The sequence below is a fragment of the Phytophthora cinnamomi genome (assembly GCF_018691715.1).
Source record: "Phytophthora cinnamomi strain GKB4 chromosome Unknown Contig21, whole genome shotgun sequence".
NCBI classification, from domain to species: domain Eukaryota; phylum Oomycota; class Peronosporomycetes; order Peronosporales; family Peronosporaceae; genus Phytophthora; species Phytophthora cinnamomi.
In genome coordinates, this window is record NW_027150954.1 from 126,846 (window position 1) to 145,293 (window position 18,448).

Consider the following 18,448-nt stretch of genomic DNA (forward strand, 5'->3'; position numbering starts at 1 on the left):
CGGTAGCACGTCGTCTCAGGAAACATGCTCGTTGCGGACGCGACCAACAACCAGCGCTGGGGCGAGTTGAAGTTCGAGCACCTCCAAACAATATATGTTTAGGTGTGGACAAGTCAGGCGTCCACTATTAGTACCACGTGCGCTTTCAAACTTTGAAATGCGATAGACGAATGAAGGAGGCTTGGGTCCAGTAGTGTACATGCATTGGCGTCCATTGCCAATATGCAAGTGGTTGCCGGACATCAAAGTGACCCCTTCGAGCAGCGAATGCACGGTACACATGTACACTGTGCCTTCCAAGGTCGGACCAAGGGCGTGGTCCACACCATTCTGTGTGGTGCCCCCAACGCATCAATTGATGTGACCCCGTGCACCGACTCGGTGAAACGACGGGACCAGCACGTCCAGAGCGCTCTGCACGCCTCAGCTGCCTTTTAACCGCAGAGAGCCGCGCGGCACCCAACGGCCTCCATTAGCACCGGCGTAGGCGGAGGTGGCTTCCGCAGCGCACAGTAGTCAGTTGCTGCTGTTCCCCCAGCGGATCCACACTCGACGACGCCACAGCACGTACCAAAGCCGCACTGTCGAATTGATTAGCGGTCGTCGCGCCGACTGCAAATCGCAGCAGCAGCAAGTTGCCGCCAGCGGAACAACAACAGCTCTCGACAGTGCGGGGCCTGGCTTCCAAGTCGCCCACTGGCTCGTTTCCGCGCTGCTTCAAGCTTTTGAGTCTCCCTCTCGCCTCGCGATTGGCCGAAATCGCTTCGGACGCGACATAAGTGGGCCCTCGTGCAACGGTCAGGGCTAGGGCCATTCAGTGCGAGTCTATTTTGCGCCGCTTGTCGTGGCGCAGGCCTCTCCCCCGCAGTCTGGTCCTGCGCTGCCCAGCCCTGCCCCGCGCTGCGCCAGGTGCTGCCGCCGCACAATTAGACCGGCCCACGCCCGCCTGCAGCAGCCTCCCGTCGTAGTCGCCTACGCACAGTAGTAGCCAGCCAGCCGCGCAGACGCAGACGCAGACGCAGACGCCAATGGCGGCCAAGCGCAGCACGTCGCGCATCTTCCGCGGCTCGCGGGTGGAGGACGAGGTGGCGCTGTGCGCCAGCGTCGCGCCCGCCGCCGATCACGCGCTGGGCTCGAGCACGGGCGGCTACAACACGCTGGGCAGCCCCGCGCCCGTGCTGCAGTCGCCGCGCCAGGGGCGGCGCAAGAGCCGGCGCGAGCACGAGCAGATCCCCGACGAGGACGAGCTCGTGGACTACGCGGCGCAGCACACGCCCGCCGCCACTGGCGGGGCGGTGGGTACTACAGGAGCAGGTCACGCAGACAATGAGGCGCTGAGGGAGGTGTACTTCAACTACGCGCCCGGCAACGCGGCGTTCGACAAGTGCTCGAACGTGGTGGTCACGTCCAAGTACTCGGTCGTGACGTTCCTGCCCAAGTTCCTCAAGGAGAGCTTCTCCAAGGTCGCCAACTTCTTCTTCCTCATGGTCTGCGTGCTGCAGAGCATCCCGAGCATCTCCAACACGTACGGCTACCCGACCAACGCGCCCGTGCTCTTCTTCGTCATCTCGATCGACGCCGTGTTCGCCGTCATGGAGGACCTGCGCCGCCACAAGTCGGACAACGAGGCCAACTCGGCCACGTGCCACGTCATCCAGGACGGGCACGTCGTGGACCGCAAGTGGGCCGACATCAAGGTCGGCGACTTCCTGCAGATCCGCAACCGGGAGGTCATCCCCGCCGATGTGCTCGTGCTCGCCGTCGCGGAGCCCGTGGGCGAACCCCCCAGCGGCATCTGCTACGTTGAGACCAAGAGCCTCGACGGAGAGACCAACCTCAAGCTGCGCCAGGCCGTGGCCGCCACCATGAGCTCGCTGGCCAACGCCGCTGAGCTGGCGCTGCTGCGCGGTGTCGTCAAGTGCGAGCAGCCCAACCCGCACATCAACAAGTTCGCGGGCAAGGTCGAGGTCACCGTGGGCGACGGCTGCGGCGTCGAGGTCATGCCGCTCTCGGTCAAGAACGTGCTGCTGCGCGGCTGCAACCTGCGCAACACGGACTGGGTCTTCGGCCTCGTGCTCAACACGGGCAACGACACCAAGATCATGCAGAGCGCCAGCGCCGCGCCCTCCAAGTGGAGCGACCTCATGCTGCACATTAACCGGATTATCGTGATTCTCTGCATGGGGCTGTTCGTGGCCTGCGCCGTGGCCGCGACATGCTACATCACCTGGCAGTACGACATTGTGCGCAACACCTGGTATATCCAGCTCACGGACGCCGAGAGGGATCGCACGCGGTTTGTGGCCTTCATCCAGATGCTGTTCTACTACTTCCTGCTGCTCTACCAGGTGATCCCCATCTCGCTGTACGTGTCCATGACGAGCGTCAAGTTCTTGCAGTCGCGCTTCATGTCGTGGGACCTCGAGATGTACCATGCCGAGACGGACACGCCCGCGATTGTGCGCACGATGGAGCTGAATGAGGAATTGGGCCAGATCTCGTACGTGTTTAGCGACAAGACCGGCACACTCACGTGCAACATCATGGAGTTCCGCAAGTGCTCGATCAACGGCACTTCCTACGGTTCAGGTATCACGGAAATTGGACGCGCAGCGCTCGTTCGCGCAGGGAAGCCCATTCCGCCGGAGCCCAAGCTTGATCCGAGCATCAAGAAGATCCCGTTCGTGAACTTCGTGGACAAGGCTCTGTTCGACGGCATGAAGGGCAGTGCTGGAGAGGAGCAGAAGAAGAAAATCCTGCAGTTCTTTGAGCACCTTGCCGTGTGCCACACGGTGATCCCCGAGAAGCTGGAGTCTGGCGAAGTCCGTTTATCGGCATCGTCACCTGATGAACAGGCCCTCGTGGCTGGTGCAGCCTTTGCAGGATTCAAGTTCGAAAGCCGTAGCGTAGGAACAGCGACTGTGGAGGTCTTGGGCCAGCGCGTGTCGTACGAGATTTTGGACGTTCTCGAGTTCAACAGTACGAGGAAGCGCATGTCAGTTGTGGTTCGCAAACCTAGCGGTGAGCTGCTGCTGTACACGAAGGGAGCCGACATGATGATCTACCAGCGCCTGAAGGATGATCCGGCGATGCTGAAGCTCAAGAACACTACGCGCGACCACATGGAGAAGTACGCGGACGATGGGTTGCGTACGCTGGCCCTCGCGATGAAGAAGCTTGACGAACGCTGGTTCCAGCAGTGGAAAATGCGCTTCGACGACGCTCAGGGTAACGTGGCGGAGATCGACCGACGCAAAGATGGCAAACCGAATGCAATTGACGACCTGATGGAGGAAATTGAAGAGGGACTGGAGCTCATCGGAGCGACGGCAATCGAGGACAAACTACAGGATGGCGTGCCGCAGTGCTTGGCGAACTTGACGCGTGCCGGTATCAAGGTGTGGATGCTGACGGGCGACAAGGAGGAAACTGCCATTAACATTTCGTACGCTTGCTCGCTGCTGGACAACTCCATTCAGCAAGTTATCGTGAACGCTACTACATGTCCGGACGAGGCAGCGATTCGCGCCAAACTGAATGCTGCAGCTCGTGAATTCATGGAAAACGCGAAGGGTATGGCAGGTGGAGGTGAACGGGAAATCTCGTTAATTATCGATGGCGAGGCACTGGAGATGGCTCTCCGACCTGGAACCGCACCTCATTTGCTGTCGTTCGCCAAGCTGTGCCGCGCGGTGATCTGTAACCGCGTGTCTCCTGCCCAGAAGGCTGAGATGGTGAAGCTCGTCAGAGACAACATCACAACCGTGCGAACTCTTGCTATTGGTGATGGTGCCAACGATGTCGCTATGATCCAAGCCGCTCACGTCGGTGTGGGTATCTCCGGACAGGAAGGCATGCAGGCTGTCAACTCGAGTGACTACGCCATTGCGCAGTTCCGCTTCCTTGAGCGGTTGCTGCTGGTTCACGGACGTTGGAACTACATTCGTATCTCCAAGTTGGTGCTGTACATGTTCTACAAGAACATCACACTTGTGCTGGCACAGTACTGGTACGGTTACCTCTCTGGCGCGTCTGGATCCAAGATGTACTGGGAAATCGGTGTGCAGCTGTACAACGTGGCCTTCACGGGTCTGCCTATTGTGGTAGTGGGTGTGCTGGACAAGGACCTCCCGGCTCCGTTCAGCCTCGAGTACCCTGACTTGTACCGTCGTGGGCCGGAGCGATTCTTCTTCAACATGTACACGTTCGGCCGCTGGATCGCCGCAGCCTTCTACGAGTCGATGATCATCTTCGTGGTGATGTCGTACGGCTTCAACGCATCGGAGAAGGCAGCGGGTAGTGAGTCGCGTGTGGAGTTCGGCATGGTGGCTTTCTCGCTGACGGTGCTGATCGTGAACATCAAAATCTGGATGATCGCTGACCGATGGACGGTGCTCTCGTTTTCGCTCTGGTTCGGCAGTGTCATGTCGTGGTTTGCTTTTGCCGCTATTGGTACTGAGACGCCGTACTTTGCCACGTACAAGGTCGGCTACGACGAGTTCGGTGCCTTTGCTCCTACTGCCAAGACATGGGGTTACTTCCTCGTATTGATCATGGGGTGCTCGCTGGCATTGGGACGTCACATTGCATACAACCTGTACCAGCGGACATTCCATCCCGACCTGGCTCAGCTACTTCAGGAGTCCATGGGAGGTGCCGCGCAGCGGAAGTACCAGCGACGCCTGACCATCAACCACTCAGAGGAGCAGACTCTCTCCATGTCGCTGGACGACGTCCACACCACTGGATACCTGAGCGACTTCGGACACTCCGACGCCGAGATTCTCAAGGCCCAACACCCGCAGAGCTTCACCGCTGCCACGCTCTACGAGCAGCCGAAGAAGAGCAGCGTCAGTCGCACGTCAGCCCCCCAGTCAGCGGCGTCGGGCTCTGTCAGCTCTGGAGTCGCCGAGAGCTACTCGGCCAGTGTATTTAGTGAGTCCATCTCCGAGGATGCTACGTGGGAGCGTGTCCCGGCCAAGATGTTCCGGCCGACGACAAGTCGTCGCAACACGGGCTTCGCTTTCAGCTGCGACGAGGAGACGACACTAGCCGAGTCGTACATCGCGTCCAACTCGTTGCCGCGCTCGGACGCCATCTCGACGGCCATGCGCAACTCGACGGCGAGCTCGACCGGCGGCGCCAGCGCGCGTCGGATCTCGATGGGCCTCGTGCGTCTGTCCTAGTCGACGGCGAATTCTCACTACTAACTAGCCCAAGTCCTGCGTGACGCAGGCCTACCTACATCACCCCAAGTTCCTCGCAACGCCACAAGCAGATCGTCCATTATCTCGACGGAGTCCGAGGCCGCTGGTCTCCGTAGCGCAACCTTGCACTGTATTTAAGTGTGTTAAGAGGAACCTTTCTTGTCTTTCTACATAGTGTTGTGGAGTGCAGTTCGTCGATGGTTTTCCTCGCTTGTTTTGTTGCGAAGTAAATACAAGCTGGAATAACGATCACTAAATTTCTTTTCCGCTCGTTACAAGTTTTTGACAGCCCCGCACGCATATTTTACTCACCCGAATCAGACACCACATCGAATCACGAAAATTCGCAGTTCGCAGTTCGTAAGAACTGTCCAGGCGAGTTTGTCATCGAACGACATTCAGGGTAAATTATGCAACATTAGCGTTACGGTACACAAGTTGCTCCCCCTAGTCATGTTTATCATTGTGCAACTTACTGTTTAGCAGCACGAAAGCAGTAAAAGAAACAGTGTAGACGACGCAAAGTAAGTTGCAAAGGCAAACAAGGGTAGGCAAGTAGGGACACAATCAACTTTCAAAATACAAAAACCTTCGAACTGCGAATCAAGCGGGCCCCTAAAGTCCGCGAACCAGTGCCAGATCGCTGGTGTAGTGTACCGATATTAATACACATGCAAGTATCCGCACACTATTGACACGATTCTAGCCTACACAGCCTCTCTGTTTCTGCCAGTGCCTTTGTGTTGGCGTGAAGTATTGTAGGGAATCCAATGTCAGTCGTTTCATCAGGTAGAGGTCTTCCATCGTCTAAACTCGGGTCACCGCGACAAAAAATTACATCTTTTGTGGGTTGGACGCGTTGGACGACGCAAAGGACCGATAATCATTCGATCAACCGTGAGTCCTTGATATTTGTCGCTTGTGATATTGTGGTTTGTAGATATTTTGTCGCTCGGATTTAGGGCTTAGATCGATCTCTGAGATAAAATAATTCGAAGACATAAAAATGCGAGACGGTAGTAAATCGTAAGACGCACCACCTCTTCCTACTTAACATAACGGGCGCATCGTTGGTTCTCAAAACACCGAGGTAATGTCGCCGGCCACTGCGACTCCGGTACGGCTCTGTTGGACGTGTTTAACGGCTCGTTAGCTTCGTCTGTGAGTGCACGAGCGGCTCCTGCAACACGGGGCTTTCCGCTTCTCTGTGGCGCGAGCAGCTCCCCGCCATGTAAGACCACATGTTGATACTACGCTACCATTTTACTTTAGGAAAAGCGTTTCGTATGAACCGCTGTAGCTCCTCTAAATAAAATGTAGGGTGGGCTTTCACGTACTTTCGAACACGGGTAACCACGGCACTCGGCCAACGCGACGAGCGGTTAATTCGATCTCCTTCATCAACCATACCATCCGTCAAAAACAACGTGTACCAACGTTGCAGTGTTCGCACGTTAGGCCAAAATATATCGCTAACATACTGCATACAGATTCCATACACATGCATAAGAAAAACAGCTCGTCAACGGTAGTCGGGAGAGTGCATGCTGCACGATGAAGGTTTTCGGAAACTGCGGTGCTTCGACAGATCGGCAGCACGATCTGCCGACCATTCGTCAAGTGTCCAGATGTAAGTGTCCAATTGCATATTATATATATAAAGCACGGCATTATAATCCGTACACAGCCATCGCGATTTAAAATAAATCGGCCCGAATTGCGTTTTTCGATCGGCAATTCGACCACAGATAGCGTAAATCGAGATCGATATCGAGGCTGGTGAAAATAGCTTGGTCGAGTTAGTGGCCATCTGTTTTTATATCGGGCGCCAGATATTATAACTCGGGCAAAACACTAGCAAACGCATTGCAAAGCATAATACCAGTACAAACCAAACAAAGCCGTGCTTCGCCCGGAACAGCTCTAGCTTTTAACTTGTACACGTAGACCGCTTAGCATGCAGCTGAGGAAGGTTCGTGCTTTAACACTGCTCTCATGTTTTATCACATTTAGTTTTACCTGTTCTCTCCGAGAGCATCCTATGAAACTAATTTTAATTTATGAATCCCGGCCAAATTTGTCGAAATCGGCAATCAATCAGCCAGAGAAACTTGGATAAAATCAAGACAACATGTTTCACCATGTTTTGCCATTTGGGAGTTTGCTTTTTTTTTTGGCAGTGGCTATATAGCCCGACTGGGGTGGAAGAGAAAGGCTTGAGGTGCCCGACAACGCCCGACCGATGCCCGACACTGCCCGACTAAAAAGAGATTCAGTCCAGCATTCGTGTGAAACGCAATGCATGTATACGTATATTCGGATGCGAAATACTTGGTGAGCTAAGCGATAAGTGACGCTCGGTAACACCCAACTACGATCTATTGAATGACAGATGATCCAGTACTATTGTAGTTAAAAGTCTTACGAGTACTCCTTCCAAATGCAAACCCTTAATTCTGTTTTGCAGACCCGCAGTTATTTCTCTACGCAACCCACTCAGTTCCTTGTCCAATTATTGCGCTGAGCTATCATGTGTAGCGCACGTTTCACTAACCTTAAAAATGGTAAAGAGCAATGCAATTATCAACTTGTTGAAAGGGTTAACTAAGCGCACATGGCGATGTATCTGTAGCGCAGATACTGCAACTCTTTCCTGCTTAGCATGCTGAGCCCTTGGGCACCAGCGAACGTCTCAAAAGCTAACAAAACGTATACTCCACAGTTGTATGAATCGACTTGGACGCCTAGATCGCTCTGATACTGATGCACGCGATATTTCCTCGGTGCATAGTCTGGTAGTCGCGTTACCAGCTTCTCCGCGGTCGTTCGGACACTGATACCGTAACTGGATCTCATGGGGTCGTAGATGGAAACGTCCTTCAGTTCCAAGTTCATCATAATGCCGCACCAATGTCTTTTACTGCAACACACAGGGATCAAAATTATCTCGTTCCTCTTTCCTGCGAAAACTTCGGAGAAAACACTGGTATCAATGTTTGTCCCTCCGCTCTCAACCGAACCGAGCAGGCTTGGATCAACTATGACCACATCGTTTCGCGCACGAAACAGCTTAGACATGACGATATTGATAGTATCGTCACTAAGTTGTGATTTTCCAACTAGGTCTAGGATCTCTGCCTGCAAAAACATATTAGTAGATGCTGTAGATAATTACCTTGTTGCCTACTCACCTGTGCCGAAAAAAGACGGGTTGACTTAACCTTCGACGAGAGGTTCGTCTGCTGAACCACTTCAAAAGAAGCTGGCATCGAGAGTGTGAAATCAATTTTGTCGATCCACGTTACAGCCTTCTCGATCAGTCGAATCACCTTCATTGCCCTGTGCCATTTCTTCATTTTCATGACGGAACTGGTTGCGTACACAACAACGCCTGGAATATCCAGCGCTATCTCATTTTCCTGTAATTCTCGCTGGCCCTGCTGCAGAGCCACGACCTTTTTCATGCACGTGACAATATGTTCGGGGCGCAGCATGCGTGTGATCGATTCAGGAGGTATCACAACCTTCGATTGTGGTAGGTTTGATATCGCACGTGCAGTCGGTGTCTTGAACTTGAACCCGTAGTCTACCATCTTGAACTTGTTAACAACTTCTGCGGACGAGTCGTACGTTGCATCATTATGCAGTGCAGTGTCGACCGACACCAGACTAAGGTTAGATGCGTACAAATCTGAGTCGTCTTGCGCCGCGATTGCAGCCTTAGTACGCGCAACCTTCCTTCCCTTGGCAGTAGTCTTCGGCCGCCCTCGGGATCTTGGAGGGCTTGAAATGACAAACGGTGTATCCCCCGTAGCTGTTGCTAGCGTTTTTGATTCGTCCGATTCATTCCCGACTGTACCAGACTCGTCGCCGCCTCTACCCGATTCACCCGATTCGTCCCCGACTGTACCCGACTGGTAATCCGACTGGCATGGAGTGGTTACCTGTAACGGGGTTACACGCACAAGTGACTGCAAGCCACTTGTGAATTTAACAGATAGGTTATCTGTTAAAAGTTTTGGATACTTCCTCACATTGGTGTAAGACACACCGATGGATACATTGAAGTGGACCACCACAATGAGTGGTCCACACATACCCGAAGATCCTATTGGTAGAAAGCAGCATCTTTCTACCAATCAGAGACATGCATATTAGCGGGGCTCTGACAGCCAGCCGCTGCCAACCCTTTCATAGATGATAAACAGTTTTTAGCAGCTTTTAGAGGAAGGTCAATTTACAAGCAATACAGTTCTCATTTTACCTAATCTAAGTCACTTGGAATCCTTTCTTACTTAACTTATATTTGTGTATTCAAATATAATTAACCTAAGTAATTACTAAGTACTTACGCTTCCTCATACACGTTGCGCAACGTGTAAGCTAAAGTAGTGAGTCAAGTTAGACCCACTACACCTGGTAGCACTTTGTAGTCCGTCCAACGACCGACTGCTTGACGTTCGTACGCGGTGTACGAACGCGGAGTCGAGAACCACATGAGCACGGAGGTGCCCATGGAGAGCTCCAACACGCCTGCAACGCATGTTGCACGCGCTGACTGCCCCCACCTGTCTGACCCAGAGTGGGAGGCCCTCCAACGACTGTCAACAGTCATTGGAGAAGCGGCGATAGCTACAATGCTGCGTACGCTATCGCCGACGGAGCAACATGGTGTTGCTCTGGGGTTCATCATGAAGGAGCAGCGTGACGCTGCTTCCTCAGTGACGGCGTCGTCAGGGACGACACCGCGTGCTCAACCATTAAAGTTGAGCGTAAGCAATTACGTGGGAAGAGAGGGTGAGTCTCTCCTCCGATGGCTTGTCGAGCTCGACACAGCCATGGCGGCTCGACGCATCGTCGACCCGCTGTCGAAGGTCGCGTTCGCCATGTCCTGCCTTGGCGGACGCGCAAGGAGTTGGGCGTATGGACGCCGACTCTCCGATCCTACGTGCTTCAGCACGTACGAAGTATTCAAAGAGGAGCTCAAACAAGCGTTTGAGCCCCCGCAAAACGAGTTCCGGTCGAGGGCGGAGTTCCTCGACCGTCAGCAGGGTAAGCACGACGTCCATGCTTACGCGCAGCGCGCACGATATTTGGTATCAAATATCGTGACTAACCCGATTGACGAGGCGACCAAGGTCGTCACGTTCATGAAAGGACTTAGAGATGGGCCCGTGAAGACCTATCTCTTCCGAGAGTACCCGAGTACTCTCGAAGCTGCAATCACTCTTGCCATGCAAGAAGAGTTTAGCCTGCGGCAGGCTAAACTCCATGTAAACGTACCGAGGCCGCAACCGCGCCCGGTAGCGAGGACGGGAGGTCCGGAGCCAATGGACCTCTTGAACGCAACAACTGCTGGTTACCAGCAGCAGGGAGGTAACGTGCGATGCTTCCGTTGTAGAAGGATTGGTCACTTTGCACGGGAGTGCACAGCTCCCATGCCCCCTGGAGATGGCCGTCGTGGCGATACTAGGCATCGCCGCGGACCAACAAAAAACGCGAACATCCAGTAGGCGCGGGGCGCCCTACTGGTCATGCAGTCACGCGTGCCGACATCGGGCACGCGACACTGAGGACTGCAGCCCCCAGTGAGACCAGCTCTCACTGCAAGAAACAAGATGACAGGTCGAACCTAGTCATCTTGAAGGTTTACTCGAAGAGAGCGAGTGACTCTCTTCGAGCTTTGGTAGATTCAGGCGCGTCGAACAACTTTGTTCGACTACGAAGCCTGTCGAGACTTGACTTCGAGGAGGTAAATGTACCTCGAAGTCTTCTGGAGGTACGACTGGCAACAGGTGCCATCGTGAAGACCGAGAAGCGCGTCGTGAACGTGCGCTTCTCGTACAAACAACGAGTGTTTGTCGAACGCTTTATCGTCCTGGACCTGGACGATAAGTTCGACGTAGTAATGGGCATGCCGTGGCTTGCACGGCATGATCCGGTGATAGACTGGAAGAAGCGCACGCTCGTGCGCTTCGGACGCGACAGCGGAACAGAGAGCGATGGCCCTGTTACCGAAGCGCACACACCAGCAGGTGCGCGCGGCTCACCAGTCGAGACAGCGCTTAACGCTGCTGTCCCAGAGCGCCCAGGAAGTGCGCGAGGGCGCGCACAAGTGAAACCAACGTCGGCAATGCTGCCGACGTCGGAAGAAAAAGATGTGCTGGTTCCGGGAACCAATACCCACGTTCAAGCGTGTTGGGGACAGTCCCTGACCCGAAGAGGTCAGGTCGACAACGACGCGTCGGCTCCGGGGGCCGACGCACCCTCGGTCACGAGGGACTCCGCCAATAAATGGCGTCGAGGTGACGAAGGCGTGTCAACTCCGGGAGTTGACGCTGCAAACAGTGCGGACGGTTGCAAACGTACCGCACTGATTCAATTTTTCATGCTGTCGTGCAGCCGGGCTGCACGACGAAGCGCCATGCGATCAAGCCGGGCTTGATACCGCGCGCCCGCGGACAGAGTCCGCCGGCGAACAACTGTCCACGGCCGGGCCTGGACCAGAAGAACAACTGTGCGACGCCAGGCTCCGCACAACAAGAAGACGGCGCAAGCGGAAAACGCTGCGCAAGTCTCGGTCCGGGACCGAGACGCAACAAGAGCAGTCTGCTGGGCAGACTGCGGAGGTGACGCCGAATGTCAAGACGCTAAGCGTCTTGACGCGCACCGATACTGGATTCCAGTATCGTGAAATGGAACTCGCTAGTCCTCCGACGACGGCGTCGGAGTTGACTTCGCTTCCAGCCATGAGCTGGAAGCGCTTCACATGCGACTTGCACGATGGACGCGTCGAGCAAGTCTACGTTCTTTCGGACAGCGAAAGAACGGCGAGCGAGAGCGAAGAGCTGAGGCAGCTCTTCATGGGGAGTACCACTGAGAGTGAAGACACTTTCAGTGCAAAGACGAAGCGAGAGCGCTTCGAGGAACAAGGCTGGGACTCGCTGAAGTCGAGTCCCTATTACGAATTATTGAGGGAGTACAAAGACGTACTCCCGGAAGAGATTCCTGCGGAGCTTCCGCAGGATAAGGGCATTCAGCACGAGATTGATCTCGTGCCGGGCACGAAGGACAGTGTCACGCGACAGTGGCCACTGCCGCGAGACCAAGCAAAAGCAATCGACGACTTCATTGAAAGTCGTCGCAAAGCAGGACAAGTGCGGGAATCAAAGTCCCCGCACAGTGCTCCGACGTTCTTTGTTAAAAAGCCACAGGGCGGATGGCGCATCGTTCATGCGTATAACAAGCTGAACGATGCGACGGTACCGGCGCAGACGCCGATACCGCGAAAAGATGTTATCATCGATTCGATGGCCGGGAGCACCGTTTACAGTGCTCTCGACTTGCGAGATGGATTCTATCAGATCCTAATGCGTGAGAGCGATATCCCTCTCATGGCAGTGAGCACGCCAAGCGGCATGCTCTGGGAATGGCTAGTAATGCCACAGGGGCTTAAGAATGCCCCTGCGACTTTCAACAGGTGCGTGACGCACTTGTTGCGCTCTGTGCGCGACTTCGCGCCGAGCTACTTCGACGATGTGTTCATCCACAGCCGGGCTGTGGACGGGAAGACCGACGTAGAGATGCACAGGTGCATCTCCGGAAGCTACTTGAGCTTATGCGAAAGCATAAGCTCTACGCGAACCTGAAGAAGTGTATCTTCGGGGCGAGCGAGATACCCGTCCTCGGGTGTCTCGTAGGGAAGAATGGTGTTCGCCCTGACCCGGAAAAGGTCAGAGTGGTTAACGAATGGCCAACGCCTTCAAGTGTCAAGGAACTGAGGCAGTTCCTTGGCTTGGCCACGTACTTATGCAAGTACGTGGAGGATTACGCGGGCAAGATCCGCCCGCTGTCACAGCTTCTTGAGAAAGAAGCTGTGTGGAATTGGACACCCGATTGCCAAAAGGCATTCGATGCAGTCAAGCGGGGCTTGACTGAGGCGCCGATCTTGGCCGCGGCTGACCAATATCGCGCATTCCACGTCGTATGTGGCGCATCCGACTTCGCGATCGGATGTGCGTTGATGCAGCACGATCACGAGGGCCGTGATCGTGTCGTCTACTACCACTCGCGTCAGCTGAAGCCAGCTGAGCGCAACTATCCGGTGCATGGAAAGGAACTCCTTGCCATGAATACGCACTCGCAAAATTCCGAGTGTATCTACTTGGAAGTAGACCATTCGTGGTCTACACCGACCACGCTTCACTGCGCACCGCAGTGAAGTCGCCACACATTTCACAAAGAATGGCGAGATGGCTCTCATTCTTTGCGGAGTATAACTTCCGGGTCGAATACAAACCCGGAAGATTGAACGTGGTGGCCGACGCGTTATCACGTCGGCCGGACTATGCAGAAGCTGTTGACGTCAATGCCATTGACGCCATACGATCGAGCAAACCCACATCATCTCTGTTGGATGATGTGAAGGCCGCGTACGCGCACGACGCGGACGCGAAGCTCTTGCTGGCCTATGGCACAGCGCCTTCTGACAAGTCCCGTCAGAAGCTGCCCAAGCACCTTCGAGCGCGTGCACACCGCTTTCGTGTGCACGACGGACTGCTACTCTACAACGCAGTCGACGACAACGCGGATCGCGTTGTCGTGCCAAATGACCATGACCTGCGACTCAGGATCATGTACGAGTATCATGATGCCCCGACTGCGGGACATCTCGGACGTGAGAAGACTTACGTCCTTCTCACGCGCGACTTCTACTGGCACCACCAGTATAAGTGGGTGCGCAAGTACATCCGTGCTTGCGAGGTATGCCAACGCGTAAATCCTGCGCCATTCGCGCAGGCTCCTTTGCAATCACTACCGACTCCGTCGGAGTGTTGGAAGTCCATGTCATTGGACTTCATCTTTGGTCTTCCCCCGGACAGCGGAGGGAATACCGGTGTTGTGGTCTTCGTCGACCGCTTCAGCAAGATGGAACATCTTGCTGCGGTGCCGGCAGAGATGACCGCGAAGCAGACGGCCCGTCTGCTCGTCGACATGGTGTTCAAACACCATGGCATGCCGTCCGACATTGTGTCGGACAGAGACCCGCGCTTCACAGCGCACCTGTGGCAAGAAGTGTTTACACTTCTTGGGAGCCAGCTTTCCATGTCGACTGCGGATCATCCGCAGACGGACGGTCAAACCGAGCGCGTGAATCGCGTGCTCGTCGATATGTTGAAGAGCTACGCTCACTCGTTCCAATACTGGAGCGAGTGCCTATCGATGGCAGAGTTTGCCATCAATAACTCAATGCATGCCTCAACAGGGCATACACCGTTCTACGTGAATGCCATGCGGCATCCACGCCTACCGAGTTTACTCGGAGTGATGGCTCCCACTTTAAGTGGGGGAGGATCTACGACTGCAATACAGCAGCCGCAGAAAACCGCTGACACTTGCACAGTGTCAGCTGCAACAATGGACAAACCACATGAGTCTGCGCAGGGCGCAGACTCCCCCAACAACATGGCCAACGACCACGGGTCTGCGCAGGGCGCAGACACCGCAAAGAACCACGCAGAGGCCGGGCCTCTATCGGAGAGCGAGCTGAATGACTTCAGCTCGGATGCAATCAGTTTCATCATCAAAAGACAAGCCGTGATTCGGTTTGTCCAAGACACAATAGCAGCTTCTGTTGATCAACAGAAGCTGAACGCAGACAATGCGGGCAGAGGCAACACAAATGAATTTAAAGTTGGTTCATTAGTTTTGTTAGCTACACAAAACCTGCCTAGACATGCAGTTTCGGATTTCGGAGCAAGCTTGCTTGCTCCGCGCTTCATCGGGCCGTTCACTGTGTTGGCACGGCACGGCAACGCATACACGCTAGACATACCGTCTAGCATGCGCCTCCATCCGACCTTTTACGTCGGACGGCTGAAGCCATACCTGCAGCACGAGCCATCTAGCTCGGCTGACCCGAAGCCTCGGCAGGAGCCGAGGCAGAAGCGGAGGACTTGGCCTCGGCGACGAGCAGCCTCTCCTCCAGCGCGCGGACGCGCTGGAGCAACCCCTTCATCTGGGTCCCCAGCTCGACCTGGATATTCGAGGCGGTCTGCGAGACCGCCGCGACTTGGGCCTTCTGGTTCGCCAGCTCCTGTTTCAGGGCGGCGAACTCAGCGCCCTGCAGACGCTCCACGACGGTCACCCGGTCGTGGAGAGGCGCATACTGATCAGCCCGGGGCTGATCATACCCGGTGCGTGTTCCCACCCCCGCCACCGCCGATCCGTGACGCCCGCGGCTCAACCCGCTGGATTGTTGAGCGGATTGTTGACCATAGTATCCCGAAAACGAACCCTCAAGGGGCTCGTTTTCGTATTCGTCGGAGAGGATTTCCTCCCCATCGAGATACATGGGAGCCGCGGAACGTCTTGGTGGAGGACGTTCCGGAAATGGTGAGGGCGTACGAAGAGCAGTACGCGCTGGCGCAGCGGAAGTAGTGCGAGCGCTGCGATCATCGCTAGCGCCCGAACCCTCACGTGCTAAGAATTTAGCACGGAGCTCTTTGAGACTTTCGGGCACACGGAACGACGTGTACCCGTTCAGGTCGCGGTCGCTCAAGCGGACCGCGCCTGGAAAGCACTTCGTGCACTGAAAGCCCTCGGGCACAGCGCACGGCACATTTGCCTCCTCAGCAGCAACATGAAGTTGCTCCAGCTTTCCACGCTTCGAGTACGTCTCGAAGCGATCACGCGCTTGCTTAATCCGATCACGGTAAGCACTCGGCCTCTTGTTGAAGTTCTCAACAAAGGCGTTCCAGCTTTGACAAAGTGCCTGCCATTCGGGCACTTTGCTGCGAGAAGAGGTCTTCTTGCTTTGAAACCATCGGAGCTCATGAAAGAGTCCGATGTAGTAATCGCGCCTTTGATGCGTTTCCGCATCAAAGTGCAGCTCGGCAGCCACAGCGTCATCTTTGATGGCGCTGCATACGTACAACGGCACCTCATTCGGAGGTACCGAGTTCCCAAACCGGTCCGCGATCTCGGACGCGGACGGCATCCATGGATCGCGCGCTGCGCCTGCAGCGCGCGGAGAGCCTTGAGCTTTAACATCACGCGCTGCAGCAGCAGCGCGCGGAGTACTGAGAGCCCCAGCGGAAGCGAGTGGGGTATCGCTCTCAGTACGCGAACGCTTCGAACTCGAAGCGTCCGATTCGTCCCCTTCACGCGGGCGAACGTTCTTGGCGTGAGGGTCGAGCGATTCGCTCGACACTGAGTCTTTACGCTTTGAGGGCGAGTCCTCCTCCTTGTCTTCATCGTCGTCGTCGAAGTCGACGACGTCACCGTACTTCGCCTTCTGGCGTTCGAAGTAGTCGTCGATGGAGAGATGACTCCCCATCGACTTTGCGGACTTCTTCTGAGGCGCGCTCATCGTTGAATGAGCGCGGATTTCTTCTCCAAACGCGGAGAATTGACGAATGGTCGATTCCGAAGATTGACGTGCGGAGACCCCGCGCGTCTAACCTTAAGGGGGGGATGGTGTAACGGGGTTACACGTACAAGTGGCTGCAAGCCACTTGTGAATATAACAGATAGGTTATCTGTTAAAAGTTTTGGATACTTCCTCACCTTGGTGTAAGACACACCAATGGATACATTGAAGTGGACCACCACAATGAGTGGTCCACACATACCCGTAGATCCTATTGGTAGAAATCAGCATCTTTCTACCAATCAGAGTCATGCATATTAGCGGGGCTCTGACAGCCAGCCGCTGTCAACCCTTTCATAGATGATAAACAGTTTTTAGCAGATTTTAGAGGAAGGTCAATTTACAAGCAATACAGTTCTCATTTTACCTAATCTAAGTCACTTGGAATCCTTTCTTACTTAACTTATATTTGTGTATTCAAATATAATTAACCTAAGTAATTACTAAGTACTTACGCTTCCTCATACACGTTGCGCAACGTGTAAGCTAAAGTAGTGAGTCAAGTTAGACCCACTACATTACCGATACTTCCACGTTGACGGATGAATCCCCCGTAAGGGGACCTTCTCCAGCAATATCGGACGCGAGACCGGTAAGGAGTTCAGTGTACGCTTGAGGTTCCGTTAGAGGCAGAGATGTAACAGTATTTGTAACAGTATCTGTAGCAGTAACTGTAGCAGTAACTGTAGCAGTAATTGTAGCAGTAACTGTAGCAGTATCTGCAGCTGTAACACCTCCTCGTGTCATTTCCATGTGCACCGCTTCACTTTCCGGGGCTGTTTGTTGAACGGGGTCTGTAAACTCTCCTCTCTTAAACCGACCCGCTACCTCTTGAAGATATTCCATCACCTCTTTGTATTGTGCCATCCCAAGCCCAGCCATCGTGTCACAAATGGTGGAAGCAATCGGTAACGCCTCTCGAAACTTGCGGTTTGAATCCCATGGTCTAGCTTGCGAGGTTTGCACACTTCGTACATCGAAAGGCTTTGGATCTGGTGCACCAATACTGGTACTAGAATTGCTGTCGAAAGCCGACTGCACCGTGGATATTATCCACCGTTTATTCAGCAACAGTGTTGGGATAACCGTCTCTTGACGCAATGCCTTGCGAAGATAAAACACGTGTCGGCATGGAAGCAATCTTGTACTCATGAACAAACATGAACATTTCCAGTCGCGCTTCGTAACAGTGTATTCAGCGTTCGGTTCGTCCAAGGCTTCATCATCTACGGACGTGCTTTTGATAAAATACACACCGGGGCAGCCCTCGTAAAATTTGTACGATGCCGAACCAAGAGCGTATGAATACTGGCCGTAAATAAGCTCGCAAGCATGTTCACTAACACTATTCGCAACCAAAGTCATCTCGCCATCGTACTCTGGATGCTGCACATTCACATTCTTGTACACTTCCGCGAGAAACAGCCCTTCCTGTACAGACTGGTAGCACATGATAGATGCGATGCACTCATCAACCGCCATGAAGGAGTCCACCCACTCCTTCAGCTGCTTCCATGATGACTCCAGGCAATTATTAGTGTTGTTACCAAGAGTAACAGTATTCTGACGTCTGTGGGCACACCATAGCTCACGACAACTGTCTCAGTTTTTCCGGAAGTAGGCCACAATGGGTGCTCGTCACGAGGTCTGCAGCGACTCTCACCAGACTCGCTCCCGACTGCACCATATTCACGTTCAGACACTAGCAATCCACTAGAAGAAGCGGCAGAGAATCCTATAGATGCGAAATGCACCATGTACTGGAAGTGCTTGTCATACTCAGCTTCCGTTTTGGCATACACGAGCAAGT

At 54.3% G+C, this 18,448-nt stretch overlaps 1 protein-coding gene across 2 annotated transcripts; it reads left to right on the forward strand.

Moving 5' to 3' along the window:
* Positions 1–1,028: 1,028 nt before the first annotated feature.
* Positions 1,029–5,186, forward strand: IUM83_03470 (putative phospholipid-transporting ATPase; the record flags this gene model as incomplete). Of its 2 annotated transcripts, XM_067927473.1 has the most annotated exons (2): positions 1,029–2,944; positions 3,069–3,075. In XM_067927473.1, 2 exons carry the CDS (start codon positions 1,029–1,031, stop codon positions 3,073–3,075), a joined length of 1,923 nt encoding a protein of 640 aa, XP_067795480.1. The 2 variants fall into 2 exon arrangements, with proteins under 2 accessions (XP_067795480.1, XP_067795479.1); XM_067927474.1 differs by having other exon boundaries at positions 1,029–5,186.
* Positions 5,187–18,448: the final 13,262 nt, after the last annotated feature.